Here is a 20608-nt window from a genome sequence, read left to right on the forward strand (position 1 = left end):
AGCCATATCCGCCGGAGAAGGGGCTGGCAGCTCAGTTCTAACCTGCGCTCTCATTCTGCACCTCCAACCCACCTTCCTTTTTGTAGTCCCAAACCTATCTCCCAACCTGTAAAATGGGCCACAGCATTCCTCTCTACCAGGGCCGTAGCAGGTAGAAGGTTTGAAAGACCAGGGAAGCAGATCGACACTGAGGGACCGAGACAACAAAAAGGTGCCCAGACCCCCCCCCCCCCCAGCCAACCCCGAGAGTGAGTGGGCAGTAAAGAGTGGAGTTAATGAAATCCGCGACGTGTGCCTCTCCCGCTTGAACCACTCTGGTCTCCAGGGCAATGGGAATAGCGCACGCAATAGCAAGCAATAAAAAGCATAATGAATTTAAAAGCAGCCAGGAGAGGGAGAGTGAACACCGGCCGCGCTCGGGCCCAAAGCTGGAGGGTTCCTGGGGTAGCGAAAGTGCAGACCTGCAGCTCTAGCCAGAATCGGGACTCCAGGCTGGAGTGGGGGTGGGGAGAGGGAGGGAACAAAGGGAACCGAACGAGGTTACGGGCGAGGTGAAGGGACTGAGAATAGGGGTGAGGCTAGCCACTCAGCCCTCTCCCTGGCCACTTGGTTCTCCTCCACTTCTTAATAAAAGCCCCCAGCTTGTTAGTGTCTGAGTTACAGTTAGAATCCACAGGCTCCGAGCCAGGTGCTTCTCACTGGGTGATTGCTTTATTAGGTCTCTTCTTTCTTTTTCTTTCTTTCCCAGCTCCTCCGGGGCAAAAATAAATAAATAAACGAAAAGGTGTTTTAAATGAAAGAAAAAAAATTAAAAGCGTCTTTTAAAAGGCCCCAGGGAAATAGAATCATTTCCATGAAACAAAACCATGATTGTTTGGAAGAGGTATGGTGGGGGGGACGATCTCATCACACCCCCCTCCCTCTTCCTCAGGAACCTGGACCACAGGGTCTTGCAGGAGGAAATTAAGGTTCAAAATCGCAGGAATCCCCAAGGTGGCCCCCGGAAGGAATTCAACACATGTTTCCAGAAACTCCATAACTGGGAATTTCCAGCTCAAAGTTTCCCTCTTCAGCTCTGCCTGTAGGAAGATGTGCCTGAACTTGTGACCTTTGAGGGCACAATGGCTCAGGGACCGAAGACACCAGACCTCTTCTCCCTCCCCAACCCCACCAGAGGGCATAGTGATTTTCTTTTGAGGTGGGAGTAGCTGGTCATAGCTCAGACTTGCCTGCAGTTTCTACCCTTCTCCCCCAGGGCCCCTCTGCCCAACAATGTACAGACTCTGACCAAACCTTCTTTTGGGCAAAGACAGAGGATTAGTCATGTGATCTCAAAGCTGCCAGGAAGTGAATTCAGCTAGTATCAGGTAAGGGCAGGCATCTAAGGAAGCCCCTGAGCCCAGGAGGAAGATGACAGTCTGTGGCTACAGGGAACTTGAGGTAGCTCCTGCCAGTGTGCTCTTAGGGTCCTCCTTTGTGAGTCAGGGCACCCCTGAGGGACCTCCACCCTCAGTCTCTGACTGCTCATGTTGGAAATATTCTCGGGAACAGTTCCTGCTAACCGCCCCCACCCCCTGGAAAACATTAGCTCAGAGCAACATTTGGTGTGGCCATTTAGAACCGAGTGCACCATGGCCAAGAAGCAAAAGGATTCAGACTCAATCAGCAGACGTTGATACTGAGCCCTTTTCCCTGATGCCCAGTTAGATGCCTGCCCGCCCCTCATCTCATTGCTCTATTGCCCCACCCACCCCATGACCTTCATCTGTTTTGCTGGGGGGGAGGGCACACACAATGTAAAGCAAAAGCACCCTTGAATCCAAAGTTCTACACTGAACACGTTGTTGAGACATCTGGTGCTAACAGGGCTGAGAACAAGTTGAATGAACCCTGTGATGGGAAAAGCTTCCTGGAGGAAATGCCTTTGAATGGAAGCTTCTGCTTCTGAAGCCCAGAAATCTGTTCTTAGACTTGAACTGAATTTCTCTGAGGTTGCACTGGAACCCCAAAATGACATTCTCTCTTGTCTCTTTTATTCATCTGTCTGGCGCCTTCTGGAAAGTCCCCCTGTCCTGGGGAAGGTCCCCTCTTCCTTATGAAATACTCTTATCTGGATTTCCTGTCCTTATCCACAAGGCAGGGGGACAGTATGAGTTCAAAGATCCCCATAGTTCCAGTTCCAGGCTACAGGTCCAAAGAGCAATAGGGCCCCACTAGCCTTTGTGTCCGGCCATGGCCTCCAGGTGACTGTAGGACAGGAGCCTGCTTTCCTTAGGCTGAGCTGCTGGGCTGAGTCTGTCTAACTACAAGCATATCCCTTGTTCATAGGGAACCCACCATTGTCTGTGGGCTCTGGCACTGTCATCAGGGCTGTGATTGCTGACCCCCTACCCCCCCTTAAGGGGTGCTATTTTCCTCTCCCTTGAAAGCTATTTTCTTGTCTCGGTAGAAGCAGACATCTGACACTTTAAGAGGGAGTATGGCGCAGAGATGATAGCCTGAAATAACAGAAATTAGAGCTGCTAAGGTCGACTGCAGCCATTTCGCCAGCCTCCCTCCCCACAGCAGTCCCAACCTCCAGCCTCCCTCCCCACAGCAGTCCCAACCTCCAGCCTCCCTCCCCACAGCAGTCCCAACCTCCAGCCTCCCTCCCCACAGCAGTCCCAACCTCCAGCCTCCCTCCCCACAGAGGTCCCAACCTCCAGCCTCCCTCCCCACAGCAGTCCCAACCTCCAGCCTCCCTCCCCACAGAGGTCCCAACCTCCAGCCTCCCTCCCCACAGCAGTCCCAACCTCCAGCCCCCTCCCCACAGCAGTCCCAACCTCCAGCCTCCCTCCCCACAGAGGTCCCAACCTCCTTCACCCACATTTTACACCATAGCCGGTGTCCATCATCCCCACAGCTCAGGCTGCCCAGGTCAAGTCAAGACCTAAAGAGCAGGGACAGTGTGTTCATGAGTTCTTGACCTCCTCCTGAATGTCCTGTCTCTAGATGATACTATTAGACAGAGGGGCAGGGCCCAGGCTTGGAACACAGGGAGCTGTCAGTCCCTCCTTGGCTGTCCCTCTCATCCATAAACTTAGTGTCCTGAACAGAATGGGGGATGAGCACAGAGCGGGAAGATGTGCTCGTTGATTCAGAAATGAATGGACAGAGGTCAGAGTGGGCCATGGTAGCAAGCCAGTTGCTTCTGGGTCCCTGTCACATGCCGCCTGCTTACTTTGCATAAAATCCTGTCCTCACAGGCCGCCTCCCACACCTGCTTTTAGCCTCTGGAATTGAATACCTCCCTCTGCTCTTTTAGCTCAGTTCCTCCCACTTCTTCCCCATTGAACCTCTCCATGACCAAACTCAGTTTCCCTCCCTGTCTCTACTCAGTGCCAGGTGTGTGTGTGTGTGTGTGTGTGTGTGTGTGTGTGTGTGTGTGTGAGAGAGAGAGAGAGAGAGAGAGAGAGAGAGAGGGAGGGAGAGGAGTTTCATCTCAGTTTGTTCCTCTACTGCCTGCTGAACCACTCTCTTCTCTTCTCTACCTTATACTAGACCTTACCCCTGGGACCTTCTTCAAACTGCCACCCCTAAACCTCACTCACCTATTATGTGTCTGACACAGCCAAATCGGGACAGAGGAGCCCATAGATGAGTGGAGACAGAAGCAAAGAACCCTTTCAAAATGATGCATCTCCCGAGAAAGCCTTTCCAGGACATATATACCCTTATTGAGGACAATGTGTAATACCCATATGGTACCCAACTGCATTGGTTCTAGTGACACTCCATGCTTAGAGGCTGTGTCCTAGCACTGGATTCCATACATTGCTGTGTTCTGAGGTTTCTCATAAACGTTGAGATTTAGTGGAATCCAGAACCCCGAGGTGTGTTTTCTTCACCTGTGAAATGGACTGCTTGCTCTGGGAGGTCTCAGTTGGACGTGATGCTTAGATGAGAACATGGCCATAGTAGGGAACCTTCCACAGAAGGGCTGGCACCCCTCACCTGAGCCTGATGCTGCCAGGGTCCTGGTTCCCAGCTGAGCTCCTCCTGGTCACTGGATGGGTTCACAGCAGAGACTTCTACCTCGTCCCTCGGAACCTCCCCAGAGGTCTGCTGAGAACGTGGGAAACTGAGGTTCAGGACTATAGGGCTGCAGGCACCCAGTTTTATCAGCGGCTGTGTCTGAGCTGGGACTCAGGAGCACCCACCTGTAGCTCTGGTTGACTGGGCTCCAGACAGCAGTTTGAGACAGAGGACCTAGGAGCCCTGTGCACATGGAAGGCCACGCTGTACGCCAGGTTCCCACAGTGACGGGCTGTGGGGGCCTCACTGGCTCGGAGAAGAGCCAGGTTGCCACAATAGCGGTACAGATCTTCATGGTCCTGTGCTGTGAGGTTCATTCGGGGCTCATCTGGTCGTGGGTAGATGGGGAAGATGGCCTCACCTACCCTCTGAGCCTCCTGTCCGGAGGATCCATCCAACCTCAGAGCCTCCACTCGCAGGTGTGCGTCGTTCTGCCCATCATTCTTACAGAACCCTGGGTGGAGAACACGGCTTTAAATGCAGTCTCTAGGACCTCCCTCCGTCTTCCACGGATGAGAAGGTCAGCCAGGGACCTGGGACGACTCGAACTGAAGCCAAGTGAGCTTGGCTAAGGGTTCCCTTGTGGGCGATTCCTCTCAGCCCTCACTCAAGATTCCTTCTGTTTACCTATGCCTCCCAGGACCCTGCCGGAGTAAGGAGGTTTATAGCCCATGGGGCTGTTCTGGGTCCTGACACCACCCTGGGGAAGAGTTTGGCCAGCCTTAGCCTGGAATGTACACCGGAACTATTGCCTGGAAAGACCTCCTTGTAAGCCTGAATCTTCTAGATCACTTAGCTAGTTTTGACTTAATGTTTCTGTCTCTCTGGAAGTACCCAGTCTGGAAGCTCCCAGAAAGTAAGATCAGGACCTTCTGCCTGTCTATTCATGTCTGTCCAGTCTCCAGTCCTACAATCAGCAGGAGCTCAGGGGGCTTCTAGCATCATCCCATCCAGGTACTGTGCGCTGCCTCGGTCTAAATGTGCTTTGGGCTGGATTCTGTCAAATTCATGCTCCCTTTTAGTTCCTCTTCACCTTTGCCTTCTGTGAGAACAGTCTCAGCATCCATGTCATACTGAAGGAAGCAGGAGCTTTTACAGGGCCAGCGTTTGTCCAAGGCCACATAGTCACACAGGCAGAGCTTAGAACTGAGGCTAGCGCTCTGCCTCTGGCTGACCCAGCTCCCTTGCAGTCCCCTCCCCCCCCCGGGGGGGTTCTGATCAGGTCTAGGGCAGAAGTCCCAAAAATCCCCCTCCCCCCAACCCTTGACTTTACTTTGTACCTTTGGGCAAAGTAAAAATAAATTTGCTCCTGGTGAAGGTGAGGCTCTGGCCAGGATCTTGCTGCTCAACGACCTCAGTGACAGCTGAGCAGCCTGGAAGGGGGTCCTCATCATTGACTTGCAACCGCATCCCTGCTCCGGAGCCTGCCTGCAGCGGGTTCTCCGCTGACAGCCTCAGGGCATATCGGCCCTCCTCATTAAATCCCACACTCAAGATCTCAAACTCCAGGTCCAGTGTCTTCTCTCCTGCCTTCAGTCCCTGACTCAGCAGGGATGCAGGGAGGTTGGGATCCAGACCTCTGAAGGCCATGGCTTCAGCCAGGGTCAGAATTCCAGGCGAGCCCTGCCCTCTCCTGCTCCTCTCCTGCTCACCGGCCCATCCTGGGTCCGGTTTGAAAGCAGACAGATTGGGCACTTGGGGGCCACACCTCACCCTTCTCTGTTTGTTTGAGAAGGATCCAGGCAACAAGCCAGGAAACTGAGCCTGAACTGGGAAACAAAAGCATCCATTAATTCTTCCTACTTAGCATTTGATCTCTCAGTAAATATTTATTGAGAACCTACCGTATATGAGGCGCTGTCTTGGGCATTTTGAATAGAACAGCGACACAACACATTCCTGCTCTCCTGAAGCCTGTCTTCTAGTGAAGGCAGTGGGCAGAAAAGACAAAGATAAACAAGAGATAGGGGAAAGCAAATAATCAGAGATCTGGGACGCTGTCAGTAATGCACTTGCTGTTCAAGCATGAGAACCTGAGCTTGATTCCCAGGACCCATGGAAGCTGGCACGGTGGTGCACGCTTCTCATTTTAGTGTTGGGAAGGCCCAGGCAGGAAGATCCCTGAAACTGGCCAGTCAGTCTAGGAGGTTAGTGAGTTCCTGTCTCAAAAATAAAGTAAAAATGTCCTGAGAAATAATACCCGAGATTGACCTCTGACCTCTACACATGCACACATACACAAACACACACACACAAGTGTACCTATACACACAAACATACAAACATACACACATGTGTACCTGTACACACAAATATACACATATGTGTATCTGTACACACACACAAATACACACATTTGTACTCACAACATATATACATTCTTGAACCATAAACATAGTATGTGCACACACACACACACACACACACACACACACACACACATACTCATACACACACTCATGCACAGCCAAATTCTCAAATGTGCTAAGAGATGATATACTTCATACATTCTTTAGGAAAATGGGGGAACATGGGTATGTGGTGTTCAGAACTCTCAATTTCTGGGGAGCCTGTCTTTCCCCAGGAGTCCTAGTGTGGATGTGGGAGAGGTCCCCAGGGTAGGGGAATGTTTGATCCACATCTGCATCTGCAGTCAGCTTACGTTATACAAGACACAGCTTTAGAGAGAACTTGGCCTCTCTCTCAAAGTGAGGTTGTCAATCTAGAGTCTGTGCTTCTTTGTCCTGGGTTTCAATGGAAACCAGAGGATCCTAGAGTACTGCCACCATCACCGCCACCGCCAACGCCAATGCCACCATCACTACCTACTGTGTCCAGCACAGTTTTGTCCAGTACAGCTGTTTATATATTAGCTAGCTACTGGAGATGGCATTGCAAGCAGGCCTTGAACACAGTCTTTTTTTAAAAATATATAATTTATTTATTTCTGTTCTATGTATACTGGTGATCTTCTGCGTGCAAGTCTGTATGAGAATGTCTGATCCCCTGGAACTGGAATCACAAACAACTGTGAGTTGCTGTGTGGGTGCAGGAAATTGAATCCAGGTCCTTCAGAAGAGCAGCAAATGCTCTTAAACACCGAGACATCTCTGCAGCCCCAAGCTTAGTCTCTTTGAACCCCTTATCTGAGTTCTTTCTTTTGTACTTCCCTGAATTTGTGGCCTAATTTTTCTCCTGCTGGGGGGCATTTGCATTGGCTTTATCTCCTGCCTGCGGGTTTTCCACAGCCACAGGGCTACACATCTGAGTTTGTGCTTGAGGAAGGAACTTCAGACCATCTAAAGCTGAACAATTAGCACCATGACTGCCACCATTGTCATCTCTACATCACCACTGCCACCCTCATTGTCTGATAATGGTAATATCATTACCACTGGTGATAACTTTCACCCTGAGCAGTTTCTGGACACCAGACACTCTTGGGGTTCTACAAGGTAGGCATAACTATTTCCTGTTTTCTAGCATGACAGTGTGAGGCTGAAAGATTTTCCAGGCACTCTTCCCAGATCAAATAGCCAGTGAGAACTGAGCTCTGGACCTAAGGAGCAGTCAAGCAACATAGTCCCCTAGAAAACATGTCCTAGGATTGAGCCAAAGATGTGATACCTTCTATTGGAAAGATTCTGAGTCCTGAAGCTATGGAAGGACAGTTCTGAGTTTGTGGAGGATGCTTGTGAACGGTACAGCCTACATCCAGAACAGTTCTCTTGCAGATTTCAGTCACCTGAAATCATTTTCATAAAGGGAGAGGCACTGTCTGAAGGTGACTGCTGGAAAGTCCTGCTAAGAGTCTCAGTGTATGTGGCAGGCTTCCTTTACAACTATCAAATTCCATTTCCCCTGGTCCCCAAGGAGAGTTATAGTGATCCAACAGTAAATCCCTTCTCCCTGGCTGTTGGCACCCCTTCAGTGTGATGGACAACAATGGGGTGGAGAAGCCATTCTGTAGCTCCAGTGATTTGGAACCCTGTAAGTCACATAGGGAAAAAGCCACAGAATGGCTGGGGTTTTTTTTGGGGGGAGGGGGAGCAGGGGGAGTTGTTGATGGATGGTAGAGGCTACCTGAAAACTTGCATGTGGCCAGCCATGGATTGGAGGCTGTGATTTGTCTCTGCCTGTCTGTCCCTGAAACAAAGTGGCTTGTTTTCCCAGCTCTCTTCCTTTCTATGTCTGAAGCCATTTCCAGAGATGCTATAGATGAAAATCTATCTAACCCAGTGACCTCTGCACACTGCTCTGTTCTCACGCTGCTCCAGAAGGCAAGGCCCGTGTGCAGAACTGAGGGTCTTCTCATCTGGTTCTTCCAGTCCCTTCAGAACCATTGTTCTCCCCGATGACCTCTCCATCTTGTCACAAAATCTCTGAGGTGGCTTTTTAGCATCATTTAGGACCCTCCACTATCTGGCATCCTATTCTTCCCAAATATCCATTCTCTGTCTCTAGGATAGACTCTCTCTCTCTCTCTCTCTCTCTCTCTCTCTCTCTATCTATCTCTCTCTCTCTCTGTGTGTGTGTGTGTGTGTGTGTGTGTCTGTGTGTGTTACATGTAGTTAAAAAACAAACAAAAAACTCCAAGCAAAACAAAAAAAACTAGGTTGATGGGATGACTCAGTGGGTAAAAGCATTTCTTGCTACAAAGCCTGAAAGGCTGAGTTTGATTCCTGGGACCTACACGGTGGATGAGAACCAAATCCCAAAAAAATGTCCGCTGATCTCCCAACAGTTCTGTGGAACAAAAGTTCACTCACACAGTAGGTAGGTAAGTAGGTAGATAGATAGATGATAGATAGACAGACAGGCAGGCAGGCAGGCAGGCAGACAGACAGGCAGGTAGATGTGAAAAATTTAAAGAAAACAACAGGAAACCTGGATCCGGGGAGGTAGCTCAGTTGCTAGGATTCTTGTCTAGCATACACAAAGCCTTGTATTTGATTTCAGAGCCACATAAATATGAGTATAATACAGGAAATAGGGGCACGAAGATCAGAAGTTCAAGGTCATCCTTGACTACATATCAAGTTTGAGGCCAGTCCGGGATACAAGAAGAAAAAAAGTAACACCAAGACATGAATTCTTTTTTAAATTATGTATATAGATATAAACAGATAATGTTTTTTTTAAAAGGACAGTTCAGGAGAATTTTGTCTTTGCTATGTTATCAAGTTCTAGAACTTTTTATCTCGCAAAGCAGAAGCTGTCCCCCCATTAAGTAACAGCTCCCTTCCCCCAGCACTCATTCCCTGGCAACCTTATGTTTTGCTTCCTGCGTCTGCATGCTCCTTGGACAGGCCTCACCAGGTGTTCCCATGAATGGAGCTTCTCAGAGCTGCCCTTTCAGACTGGCTCACTGCCCACAGGATAGCATCTTGGGGAAAGCTCAAATTGCACCAGGCCAGGTCCATCCAGCACCTTCACAGTGCCCGCCTTTGCCTCTGTGCACACTGCCCAGTTCTTTCTGAAGCAAGATTGCTCTTCCTGCAGTCCCTCCAGGGATGCTTTCCTCAGCTACCTTTTACCCTTTCCTGTCCTGTTGCAACAGATGGATGACCTACCTACTCCTCATTGAAGTTTCTTTAGAGCCGACATGGTGGTTTGTGTGTCCAGATCAGAACAGGTAACAGGGACCTGGGGGTGATTAAAGCGTTACGAAGTGAGTGAATGATTCATTGATAAAGATAACTCAGCCAGGGATGGAGAGAAGGCTCATCTGTGAAGAGCACTGAACACACTTCCAGAGGACCCGGGTCTGACTCCCAGCATGCACATGGTGGCTGGCAATCCTCTACAAATCCATCCAGAGAATCCAACACCCTCTCTTGCCTTTGTCGGCTCTGCACACACTAGATGCACAGAAATATATGCAGGCAGTACACCCATGTATACTGAATAAGAAGAAGAAATTGAACACAACTCAGCTTCTATTTGTGACTCTTTCCTCTTGATCCCATCTGTGAGAAGTTAAGAGCAGCCTTGGTGTGACCAGAAGGACTATGAACCAGGACAGAGGCAGGGCCCCCTGTTGCTTAGACTTAAGAGCCTTGGCCTCAATTTTGCAGAAAGCTGCATCTTAGCATGCCAGGATCAGACAACATCCATTGTTTACACTTGGGGAAACTGAGTCCAACTGAGCATAGAAAGACAGGTCTGGGCTCCCATTCTAAACAGCTTTCAAAAGGCTCAAGTGAGGCTGTCCTGGGTTGCAGAACCTATGCTCCCCTTCATTGTGGAGGAAGGCCTACGGTACCCGTAGTCTTAGAAGGCTAGCTTCCAAGACACCTTCTGTAGTCCTAGCAAGAAAGCCTTAATGAGGTCCTGGACTCTGCTTTCTTCTGCAGAAGAATGGCCACTCAGAGGCTGCTGGGGTCTGGAAGAGCCTGGGTCTGTAATTAGCCACCCCAGAGGGCCTCTTCCTGTTTTCCACAAAGGCTCTTTTCAGCCTGCCTGCCAGCACCCTTGGGCTCCTGAGGGTTCTTAGGCCCCCATCTCCAGGCACCTACCTCCTACTCTCTCTCTCTATTCACCCACTCCCAGCCTCTGCATAGAGCTGACTTCTCACCAAAAGCAGGGTTATCTGAGAGTCTTCTGGAGATTGCTGAGGCCATAGCTGAGACACTCACTCCTTCCCACATCAGAGGAAACAGGTGGGTGGAGAGAGTGGGCTCAGGTCTCTTGGTGTCTAGGCTGTGGGGTCCCTAGATCACCCCATCTCCCCATAGGCCTGCATCCTGCTCCCGTCCGACCCAGCTCTTTCCAAAGCCTCCTTCCTTCTAGCCCATCCTGTTACCTTCAGGTCTGAGTGTCACCAGCTCACAAGGTGACAGGATTACAAAGTGAACCGTGGTGGCCAGTATGTCTCCATATCAGACTGAGAAACTAAGGCCCAGGTTGGAGGCTTTGAACTAATAACCACTCATCTTTATAGGTGGCAAAAGCACAGTTATTATAGAGGCATGGTCCCTTCCCAACATGGAAGGCTTGGCTGCCTAAAAAACTGTTTTCTCTGTGGTACTTTTGAGCCTATCTGCCTCAGACAGAACCCCCAAGTTCAGCATTGACCAAGCCAAGAGTGACAGGGCCATTACTGAAATCCTCTGGCTTTAGCAGGGTAGAAGCTGTGGGAATAAGCTGGGGCTCACAGGGATCCTGGGGATGGCCCCTTCATCAGCTTTGCCTCTGAAAGCTAACGTGGGGGGGGAGTGGGTGGGGAGGAGGGGGAGGGCATGCTCGCTGGCAGTGTCAGAGGCAGGGCTGGCCCTTGGGAGTCTGCTGACTGCTGGGTCTCCCAGCAGGCTTCTGGTACCCAGGGGTGGTTAGCTGACTTATGCCTTGTAGACTGACATCCTATAGACTCCAGGCGTCCAGAAACTCCCAACAGTCAGAGCAGGTAAGTTATAAAACTGAGCAAGAACTGGGATAGGTAGCAGGGAAGGTTGACCTGGTGAGGTGCCTGTTGGAGGAAGGCTGGTGCTAAGAAAGGTTCTGTCTGAAACCTTTGGGAGGAGAAAGCAAATTTTATAGGTAGGGAAGAAGGAGCAGTGTGTGTGTGTGTGTGTGTGTGTGTGTGTGTGTGTGTAAGAGAGTTAGAGACAGAATAGCAACAGTTAGGAGAGAGAGGCATGTTGGGCTGGAGCATGGTAAAGTACTTGTCTTGCTAGAGAGAGGACTGGAATTTGATCCTTAGAATCCACATAAAAATGGTGGGTATGGTAGCATTCTCATGTAATCTCAGCACTGGGGAGGCAGAGGTGGCAGAATCCCTGCAAATGTAGTTTAATTGTTGAACTTCAAGCCAATGATAGACACTATCTCAAAAGAAGGATGCAGCACTGCACACACACACACACACACACACACACAGATGTATATATACCTAGAGACACATAGACGCATATGTACACACACAGAGAGGCACACAGATATACACACAGAGCCAGACAAACACAGAGGCACACACATACACACACAGAGAGAAACACACACATACAGAGGCACACAAGCACATGCATATAAAAAAAACAGAAAAACAAAAATAAACTCTAAACTGGGCACAATTGCTTATACATGTAATCTTAGCACTGAGGAGGCAGAGTCAGGAGGATTGCTACAAGTTCAAGGCCAGCCTAAGCAACTGGATTTATAAAGTAAGGAAGGGAGGGTTAGAAATAAGTTTGGGAACAAAGAAAAAGACCACCTGTCCAACTGAGGTGTCTGGACAAAGCAAACTTTATTTTTGATCAAGAGGGTGAGCTCAGAAGATCAAATACCCTGAAACAGGAAGTGCATTGGGTTTTATCCTAATCAGTGGTGACTTTGTCTTTCCCCTTCGGCTGGGGTCTGACCTCACAGTCGTAATTCAATTGGCTAGTCTGAAAAGAATTGGCGCACTGAAAATGATCGGAGGGGAAAGAAGTCATTTGCTCTAGACCATCAAATTCTTAGAATACAGCAGCTGGACTCTGTGTAAACAAAGGTTTTACCGAATCATGTGTATGGGGGATTAAAACATTCTCATAGAAGTCTTATAAGGAGAGAAAGGTAAAAGGATTTGAATTGTTTGTCATCAATATAGATTTTGTAGCATTTGATAGGAAAGACTCGTATTTGGCATTTCTTGCTGAGGGAAGAAAGTTGTAAAGGAGGGGAGACAGAAAGATGGAGAGAAAGCGTGCTCATGTTCAGGATGGAGGGACACATAGATAAGGACAGGTAGGAAAAGGAGATGGAAAATGTTTAGTATTAGAGATGGACAGACAGCTGCACATGGTCAATGAACAGACAAACTGTTAAGTGTTATGGCCCAGGCTTGCTACTTGGATTAGTGAATGGAAGGGATCTTCACCTTATCCTAGAGTGGGTCTCCTAACTCCAGAGTAGAACAGCCCAGACTATAGGAAAGGAGGTTTCTGGGTGCAGAGCACAGCTTCTTGATTGGAACAGGGGTAGAGAGATATTGGGTAGGAATCTGTGACCTAACTTTTTCCTTAGGTACTGACCCTGCCACATCATGCAATCTCTCTCAGATCTCTTTTGGCTGTGATAGACCATGGAGCCATATGACAGACTATCCACATTATGGTCTTCCCTCAGCTCAGGCTCCATTTTTGCAGTTAACTTACTATTCTGCTTTACTTAACTCACAACATTTGCTGTATAGTCCCAGAAGAGTTCCTAGAACTAGCCTTCAAAACTCCATTTTAGCCTTCTGGAAACAGGAAGAGGTAAAGAAGGCACCCCTCTTGTAAGAGCATGTCTTAAGAGTTATGCTTAATACATTTTCCATTTCACCAACTTATTGATAGCATTAGGGTTGCATCTAGCTGCAAGGGAGTCAGGGATGAGCATTGCTGGCTGAGAGTGGAGTCTGCTCAGTGCGGCTCCATGCTGCCTTCCTGCTCCTTCTCTACATCAAGCTTCAGCACATTCTTACACTTTCCTATCACTTATTAAAGAATTATACATGTGACAAAGGTCTGAAGTATTTATTTAACAAGAAGAAAAGCCCCTTCTGCTTGGTTCACCCCCTCACCCCATGTGTTTAGGATGAAGTGGGCAGGAAGAAAGGGATCAAAGAAGGCCCCACTCCTATGCCCCCCACAGCCATCTGCTTCTCAGACAGCATTTAGGATGCATGGCACCAATACGTGGACATTCTCTGGCACCTGAGCTGGCCTGTCTGATGGCGGCTAACTCTCTTTACAAATGGTTTGGTTGGTGGTCAGTGGAAGATAGCCAGTGCCTCCCTGGTTGGGACTGTTTGCTTCTCTTGTGTTAAAGTGTAAAATCCTATATGTAACCTAAAGGAGATGATACATAAGCCAAAAAGAAAAGGAGAAGGAAATGAGTGCATAACTGTCCCTTAGGGAGACCTGTCCTTCCATACCTCGAAGCCCCACCCCTCCACGCAGAAGTTCAGACTCAAAGCTGATCTCTAAATTCACAAAGCCCAACATTTGTACTCCCTCTTCCCTTCATCTCCCATGCCCTGGCAGCTGCTAAGATTGGGCTTTCAGGCCTTGTTGTTCAGGGAACCCTTTTTTTCCCTGACTCCAGTTGCCATCTGTGTCTTTTTTAAAAAAAATTCCTTTATCCAGGAGACCCAAAAGGACCTGCAAAAGGTTGCCTGTGTCACATGGCAACAGTGAGACAACTCTGAATAGTTTGTTGTATGCCTACCAGATTCATCTCTTATGCTCTTGCCCCACCCCCCAAAAATAGACACACAAACACACACACAGGCTCTCACACACACAAATACACACACAGGCTCTCACACATACATCTATGTATGTATGTATACATGTATATATGTATTTATTTATTATATGTAAGTACACCATAGCTGTCTTCAGACACACCAGAAGAGAGCATCAGATTCCATTACAGATGGTTGTGAGCCACCATGTGGTTGCTGGGAATTGAACTCAGGACCTCTGGAAGAGCAGTCAGTGCTCTTAACCACTGAGCCATCTCTCCAGCCCTATACACATCTTCTTATCTGAAGCATACAACAGGACGGTGGTTTCTGTATGGCTCTGTCACTGACAGGCAGCGTGTCTTGGAATCTGCCGTACTGGGAAGTACCTTCTTCACTGCAGTGGAAGGGTTCATCATTGTAGACTACCAAGGCATCTTAATGAGTATGGGGCTTAATGCTTTCTGGGGTTTTTGTTTGTTTGTTTGTTTTCCTGTTGTAAAGAGCCTTGAGATTCTCATCTGCCTATCTACGAAAGGGACTGTTGACAAATGTCTTTATCAGGTCTACCCAAAAACAGTTCTCCCCAAGAAGGGGCCATCACAGCCCAGCTGCCTGACAGCTTCCCAGCCAGCAGCAGCCTTGGGCTGTTTGTGTTCCCTTTTCACCTCTGTCCTGCGGGGCAGCTGAATACCTCACACCTGGGCTTAGTGCACACTCCTGCTCCTTTCTCCTGGGGCCACTGAGATCCTATGGTTCCAGGCTACCCACACTGATTGGCTGCAGCAACTTCCTTTTTCATAAAAGAGAGACTGCCCTCTCTAGGTCGTGCTCCTGAGAAGTTGGACTCCTTTCCTGGCCTAGCCCTCTTCTCTCTCTCTCCTTACTCTGCACGCCACAATAAACGGCTTAGCATCCTTTAAGCGCTTGTCCCTCCCCTGCAGCCGCTTCCCCTCAGGGCACCCTTTTAAGGAGGGAGACTGGGGAGTATAGCGGGACACAAGTGCTAGGCATCTGGTGACGTCCCATTGTCTTAGGAGTGCACACAAATGTACTAGGATGGTGAGTGAGTGTGCCCCAGAGCTGCAGCCTCTTTGTGAGGTGTGGAAGAGGAGGGTCTCTGAGGGGCTCTCTGGCTTCCTCCTAGAATGGCTCATACCAGAAATTCCAGCTTCATCCAGAGTGGTCCCCTCCTCCCTACCCCGTGGTCAGGACCCTCAGTGCAGCTGGGTAACAGCGGGATGCTGATCAGTTATTAAAAGCGGAGCTGGTGGCTGGGCTCAGTACAATTCATCAGGCGATGGCCCCCTGGGAGCGATGGCTAGTGACAAATGAGGGTAGGTGGAGGGGTTCCTGAGCTACCTACCCATGGACACAGCTGGGGAAACTCAGCCATCAAAGCCCTGGCTTCCCTGGTGGGGGTGATTCTGAGGGCCAGGGGGATCAAGTTTCGGGCAAATGGTTTAGGGGCGGAGAGACTCTATGCAGGAGACTCTCTCCTGCCGGGTTGTTGTGTAGGGGCCCCAGCAACTCTGGGGCACGGAGCTGAGCAGACCGAAGGGGGTAGGCCTCCCGCTGTTCCCAGAGGTCTAGGGCTGGGGGGAGGCTGCTTTCCAGGAGATTGCTGCAGTGGTTCTTAAAGCAGGTGTGGGGACCCTGCTCAGGACAACTACTGTGGCCTCACAACCAGCCAGTCCCCGAGACCCCAGCTCTGACGGGTCAGGAGCATCTCTGAGGCATCTCCCCAGATCGGTCCAGAAGGGGAAGTCACGGAAGCTTTCAAGGCGAAGTGGGCTGGAGCCAACCCGGAAAGCTAGGTAGGATTGTGACCCAGGGCCAAACTGTGGGGCCCCCGAAGGGGTGGGAGCAGGGGGAGGGGCTATTCGGAGGGACCAGATTGCAACCGTGGGCATGGTAGGGGACTGGGAAGAGAGTAGGAACTTGGAAAAACATAAGGGCTTGCTAGAAAAGTCACATCAGAGCAGGACCCATGTTCTGTGACAAGAGATGAATAGCAGGCCCTGTCTCGGGGTAAGCAGGAGATCTTTGAGCAGGCAGCACAAAGCTCTGGCCGGATTCTCAAAGCCTCACCGTGAGGGTGCCACCCAGGAAGGACATAAGGGAAAGGAGTCCCCTAGACCCTTACAGCTCTGAAACCTTCATGGGACCTGTGGCACTCCAGATCTGAAGTCTGGGCAGCCCGTAGATGTCACCAGCAGTGCCTCACCAGAAAAGAGACTCATTACTCCATGAGAGTAAGAATTTTCCCTTTGCCCTGAATGGAAGTCAAGCCCTCCATCATCTCCTTCATGGTCTGTCCCAACACACTCCTCTGGGAGAGGAAGAGCATGCCCCTCCCCTGGAACAGCCAGCTACCCTGGTCTGCCTCATCTCACTTCAACCCAGCACATGGTGCTGTAGGTGAGGAAGCACAAAATTTCAGGGAGCCATCCCATAATGTTCTGACCCTCCTGTTTGGCAAAGGAAGAAAGAGATAGAAAACACCCACACTTACTTTCTCTCAAGCTTAGCAGCCAACAGGTTGCTTCCCAGCCCACTGTGTGGGGCCCAGATAGTTTGGCTCCTGTGTGTGCTGGGTGTGCTAGTGTTGATGAGTGAGTGTGTGTGTGTGTGTGTGTGTGTGTGTGTGTGTGTTATGTACAGGTGGGCAGACCTCCAACACCCCTGTCCTCTTGGGGTTTTCTGCTTACCTGCATGATCTCTGGGGGACCATCACCCAGCTCCAGGGTAGGCTGAAGCACCTCATTGGGTCTCCTAGCTTTCTGTGGGATTGGGATGTAGCTGAATTTGGGGTGCTGTAAGACTTCGGATATGTTGCGGGGTTGGGGGTACAGACTGTGATAGGAGGGTAGAAGGGGGTGGTGGGGTCTGTGAGCTATGGCTGCTGCTCACTGGAGTTTGGACCTTCCTTCTTCCTATCCCCAGGATAAAGTCCTGAGGTTTTCAAAGTGAATTTGTGTGCTTGTGAAGTTCTGAGCGGACCAGGAGAAATCATTGGCGTTCTGGGGGTTCTCCTGGAGTTGCTGACACGTAGGAGATATGGCTGGATTATGTCAGTGCCTTAGAGTTCTGGGGGTGCTTTGGGGGTTCTGAGGTGCTACTGCCCACATTCCTTGCAGGTCGCTGTTGGCTCCTTCTGAGCTTAGCACTTTGCCCTTTGAAGATTTTGATAACCACAGGCTCCCACGTGGGTCTCTATTCCTGGACACAAACATTCCCCAGGTTTAATCAACTTGAACAAAAACATCAAGAGGAAGGAAGCCTTATCCCAAAGCTTTTAAAGATCAGCCCCATCTCTAGGTTTCTCTCTACCAAGCCCAGATGGCCAAGGTCTTAGCTGGATGAAACCTGGACACTTTGTCACCAGAGCTCACACAGGCTGTAGTGCAGCTCTGCCATCCCTTGCTCTGCACTTTTGCCTCACTCCCTCAGCTTCCTTCTTGTGACCATGCCTGGTTTGACCTCTCTGATCGCAGGGCCCTGTTCCATATCCCTTCTGCCAGGAAGTCCCCAAGATTCTTTTCTCTCCTTTGGCCCCGCCTTTTCTCTGGTCTCTAGAGTTCTTTCTTCCAATTTACCTCTTCTCTCTAGCACACACCATCCTGAGAGCAGAACTCACCTGGGCTATATGGAGCCAGCTCTGGGCCCTCATGCCCAGGACTTTGCAGAAATCATTCAAGAGCATATTTTAGCATCCCTGGATCCCAGCCTTTCTCCTTACCAGCTTGCCCACGTGGCTAGGCAATTCATTATCACTCTCCGGGTTAGTCCCCTGGTTTGCAGGTGGGAAGACCACGCCATTCTATTTCAGGGTAAAAAAGATCCTCGGGGTTAAGAAGTGGGTTTGTCTTCAGATGGAGGCACACGGTTACTCATTACCCATGGCTCTTCCCCCTGCTCCCACCCGAGTGGATGGAAGAACCAGAGGGTACACAGAAGCGCAGGGGTGGGGCAGGGCGCTGAATAGCCACAGCCTGGTCTTCTGTGGCTTTGATATGCTTTGATATGCTTGCTACAACAATGGTGTGGTGCCTTCACATTCTCGGACTGTGAAGTCACTGAAGACAGTCTTGGGGGAGAAGCCACAATAGAAGAATCTGTAGGCTGGTTGCCACAGAGGTGGGGCTAAGACCCAACCGGAGTAAGGAGTCACTCAAGGCTGAAGGGCAGAACCACCACTCAACCACAGGTAGTCTGCCTCTCCCTAAACTTTCCTACCCTCTGCCATGTGGGAACCTGCCCTACTTTCTTGGCTCTGCCTCAGGCGCTGGCCCCAGTGCTGCTTCTGGGTCCATGGGAACAGAGAAAGACAAAGTTTATACTTTCCTTATCCCTGCCAGGGAGGTAGGGCTGCCACCAAAGTGGCTGTTGCATCTCCCTAGGTAAAGGGATGGTGGCTTTTTGGGATCTTGGGCAGCATTTATAGGAAGCTACTGGTGGAACAAATTTGATACAGGAAGGTGGGGTAGTGACCATACCTGGCTTTGGCAAGGGGCTATCTATATGGGTTCACCCTTGGGTGAACAGAGGCTCCTTCAGGTGGCCTGATAGTGTCCTTCCTCCCTCCCTTCAGGTTTAGGCTGTATATAGCTGGCTCTGAACTGACCGTCTCTCCTTTCCTTCCCCCACTATACTTTCTCTTCAGCTCTGATGGTTTATGGTGAACTGTCTTTTTCTACCTCCCTACATGTTAAACCTCGTGGAATGGCTTATGACATCAGTAAGTGAGCCAGAGCTATCACATAAGATATTTGAAATGAATGAATGAACAAGGCTTGGGAGGTACACCTCTAAGGCAGGACAGAGTTGGCAGGCAGAGATATCCAACCATTGTCTTGTTCAAATAATGGCCATAGTCTAGGGCTCTCGTTGTTGAAGATATCATGAGAGGCAGGGTTGAGATACGGGGTTGATTGCTCTCTACGCTGAGTGTCTGTGACCCTTGAGAGGCAAAGGGCATGCTAGGCTCTGGCACTGGAGCAGAGGACTCCAGCAAGCTTGGCACTTGGCAGCCTATGACAAAGGACTGTGGGTGAAGAAGAAGCATGAAAACAAGAGGTGTTTTTGCCAGACTGGATCTAAAGCCTCTGTGATCTCGGAGCCAGGCACAGGCCCAAGGGAAAGAAGGAGAGCAGGGGAAGGCAAAGTAGGGCCTTGTCCCCAGAGCCTGAGGGGCAGAATTTACCTGATTCCTGATATCTGAAGGTTCAGTGTAGGCTTCTGAGTTGTATCTGAGAAAGCTCCATCTTCGCAATTCCTCGTGGGATGGGGAAGAGGCAGCGAAGTGCAAAGGGGGACCTGTGAGACCGAGGCTTTGTCCACTCTGAATGTTCACCCTGGAGCGTCCTTCTACAGTGAACAGCAAGCTCCTCTCTGCTGTCGGGGTCTGGGGACCAGCTAGTGTCCTTTAGAGCTCCACCCAAAGGTGATTTTCCTCAGGAATTCTCCTTCTTCCTCCTGCCCTCTCGCAAACACAGTTCCCACAAGACTGGTCAGGACAATCTTCCCTCTGCAACCCCAGGCTCTGCAGGTTATAAAATATGTCAGTAGCCTAGTTCTCTGAATTGTGTTCTCTCTCTAGTCCCAGCACCCAGAGCAGTCCTGACACATAGTAGGTGGTCAGTAAGTTTCTGTCCAAAGAATAAAGAATAAATGTTTTTTTTATAATGAGGAGAGGGGTGTCAGAGGCTCTATGGGTAAGGGTGTTTGCCACCAGAGACCAGTGACCCGTGTTCTGTCCTCTCCGTGACACACATGATGGAGGGAGGGGGTCAGTTTCCATAAGCTGTCTTCTGCCATGGTATGTGCTGCTCTCCCCCCAAACTACACACCCACACAATAAATAAAGGCAACAAAAATGATCTTAAAGTATATCTGGACAAGACCATGGCCCAAATGCCCTGCGGAGTACTGAAGGATTGAAAATCTCAGACTGTCAGGTCAAGCTGAGAACAGCTCTCTGCTTTGTCTGCCTCTTGCTCCTCCCCACAGGCTGGGCCAGGGAAGGGAGGGGGCAGCCAGGGGTCCGGCTTCTCTGGGAGGATAGGAAAACCCTCACCCCATTCACCGGGGCTGGAACAAGAACAGCGGCAGGCAGGCGAAGTTCAACTTCTCGCAGGTCTGGTTTGAGTTTGAAGGACTCATTTCCGCCTGTGGGGGTGAGTTATCTTCTTGTGAAATCAAGTCGTAAGAACAAAAAGGTTTTACGGGTGTAACACGTGTGTTCTCCCTCACATATACTCTGGAGACCATGTGGATAGGTTCCCTCCCTGTCTCTGTAGCCTGCCCCAGTAGGGTGTT

At 50.0% G+C, this 20608-nt stretch overlaps 1 protein-coding gene across 1 annotated transcript in view; it reads right to left on the bottom strand.

Moving 5' to 3' along the window:
• Positions 1 to 5664, bottom strand: part of CCDC33 (coiled-coil domain containing 33) — a gene marked incomplete at both ends in the record, with an annotated part of 94653 nt that extends 88989 nt beyond the window's left edge. The window contains 3 exon segments of the mRNA XM_080930603.1: positions 3994 to 4101; positions 4200 to 4528; positions 5355 to 5664. Coding sequence (XP_080786729.1) covers positions 3994 to 4101; positions 4200 to 4528; positions 5355 to 5664 — 747 coding nt within the window.
• Positions 5665 to 20608: the final 14944 nt, after the last annotated feature.

This window comes from Micromys minutus (assembly GCF_963924665.1).
Source record: "Micromys minutus genome assembly, chromosome: 16".
Taxonomy (NCBI): Eukaryota; Metazoa; Chordata; class Mammalia; order Rodentia; family Muridae; genus Micromys; species Micromys minutus.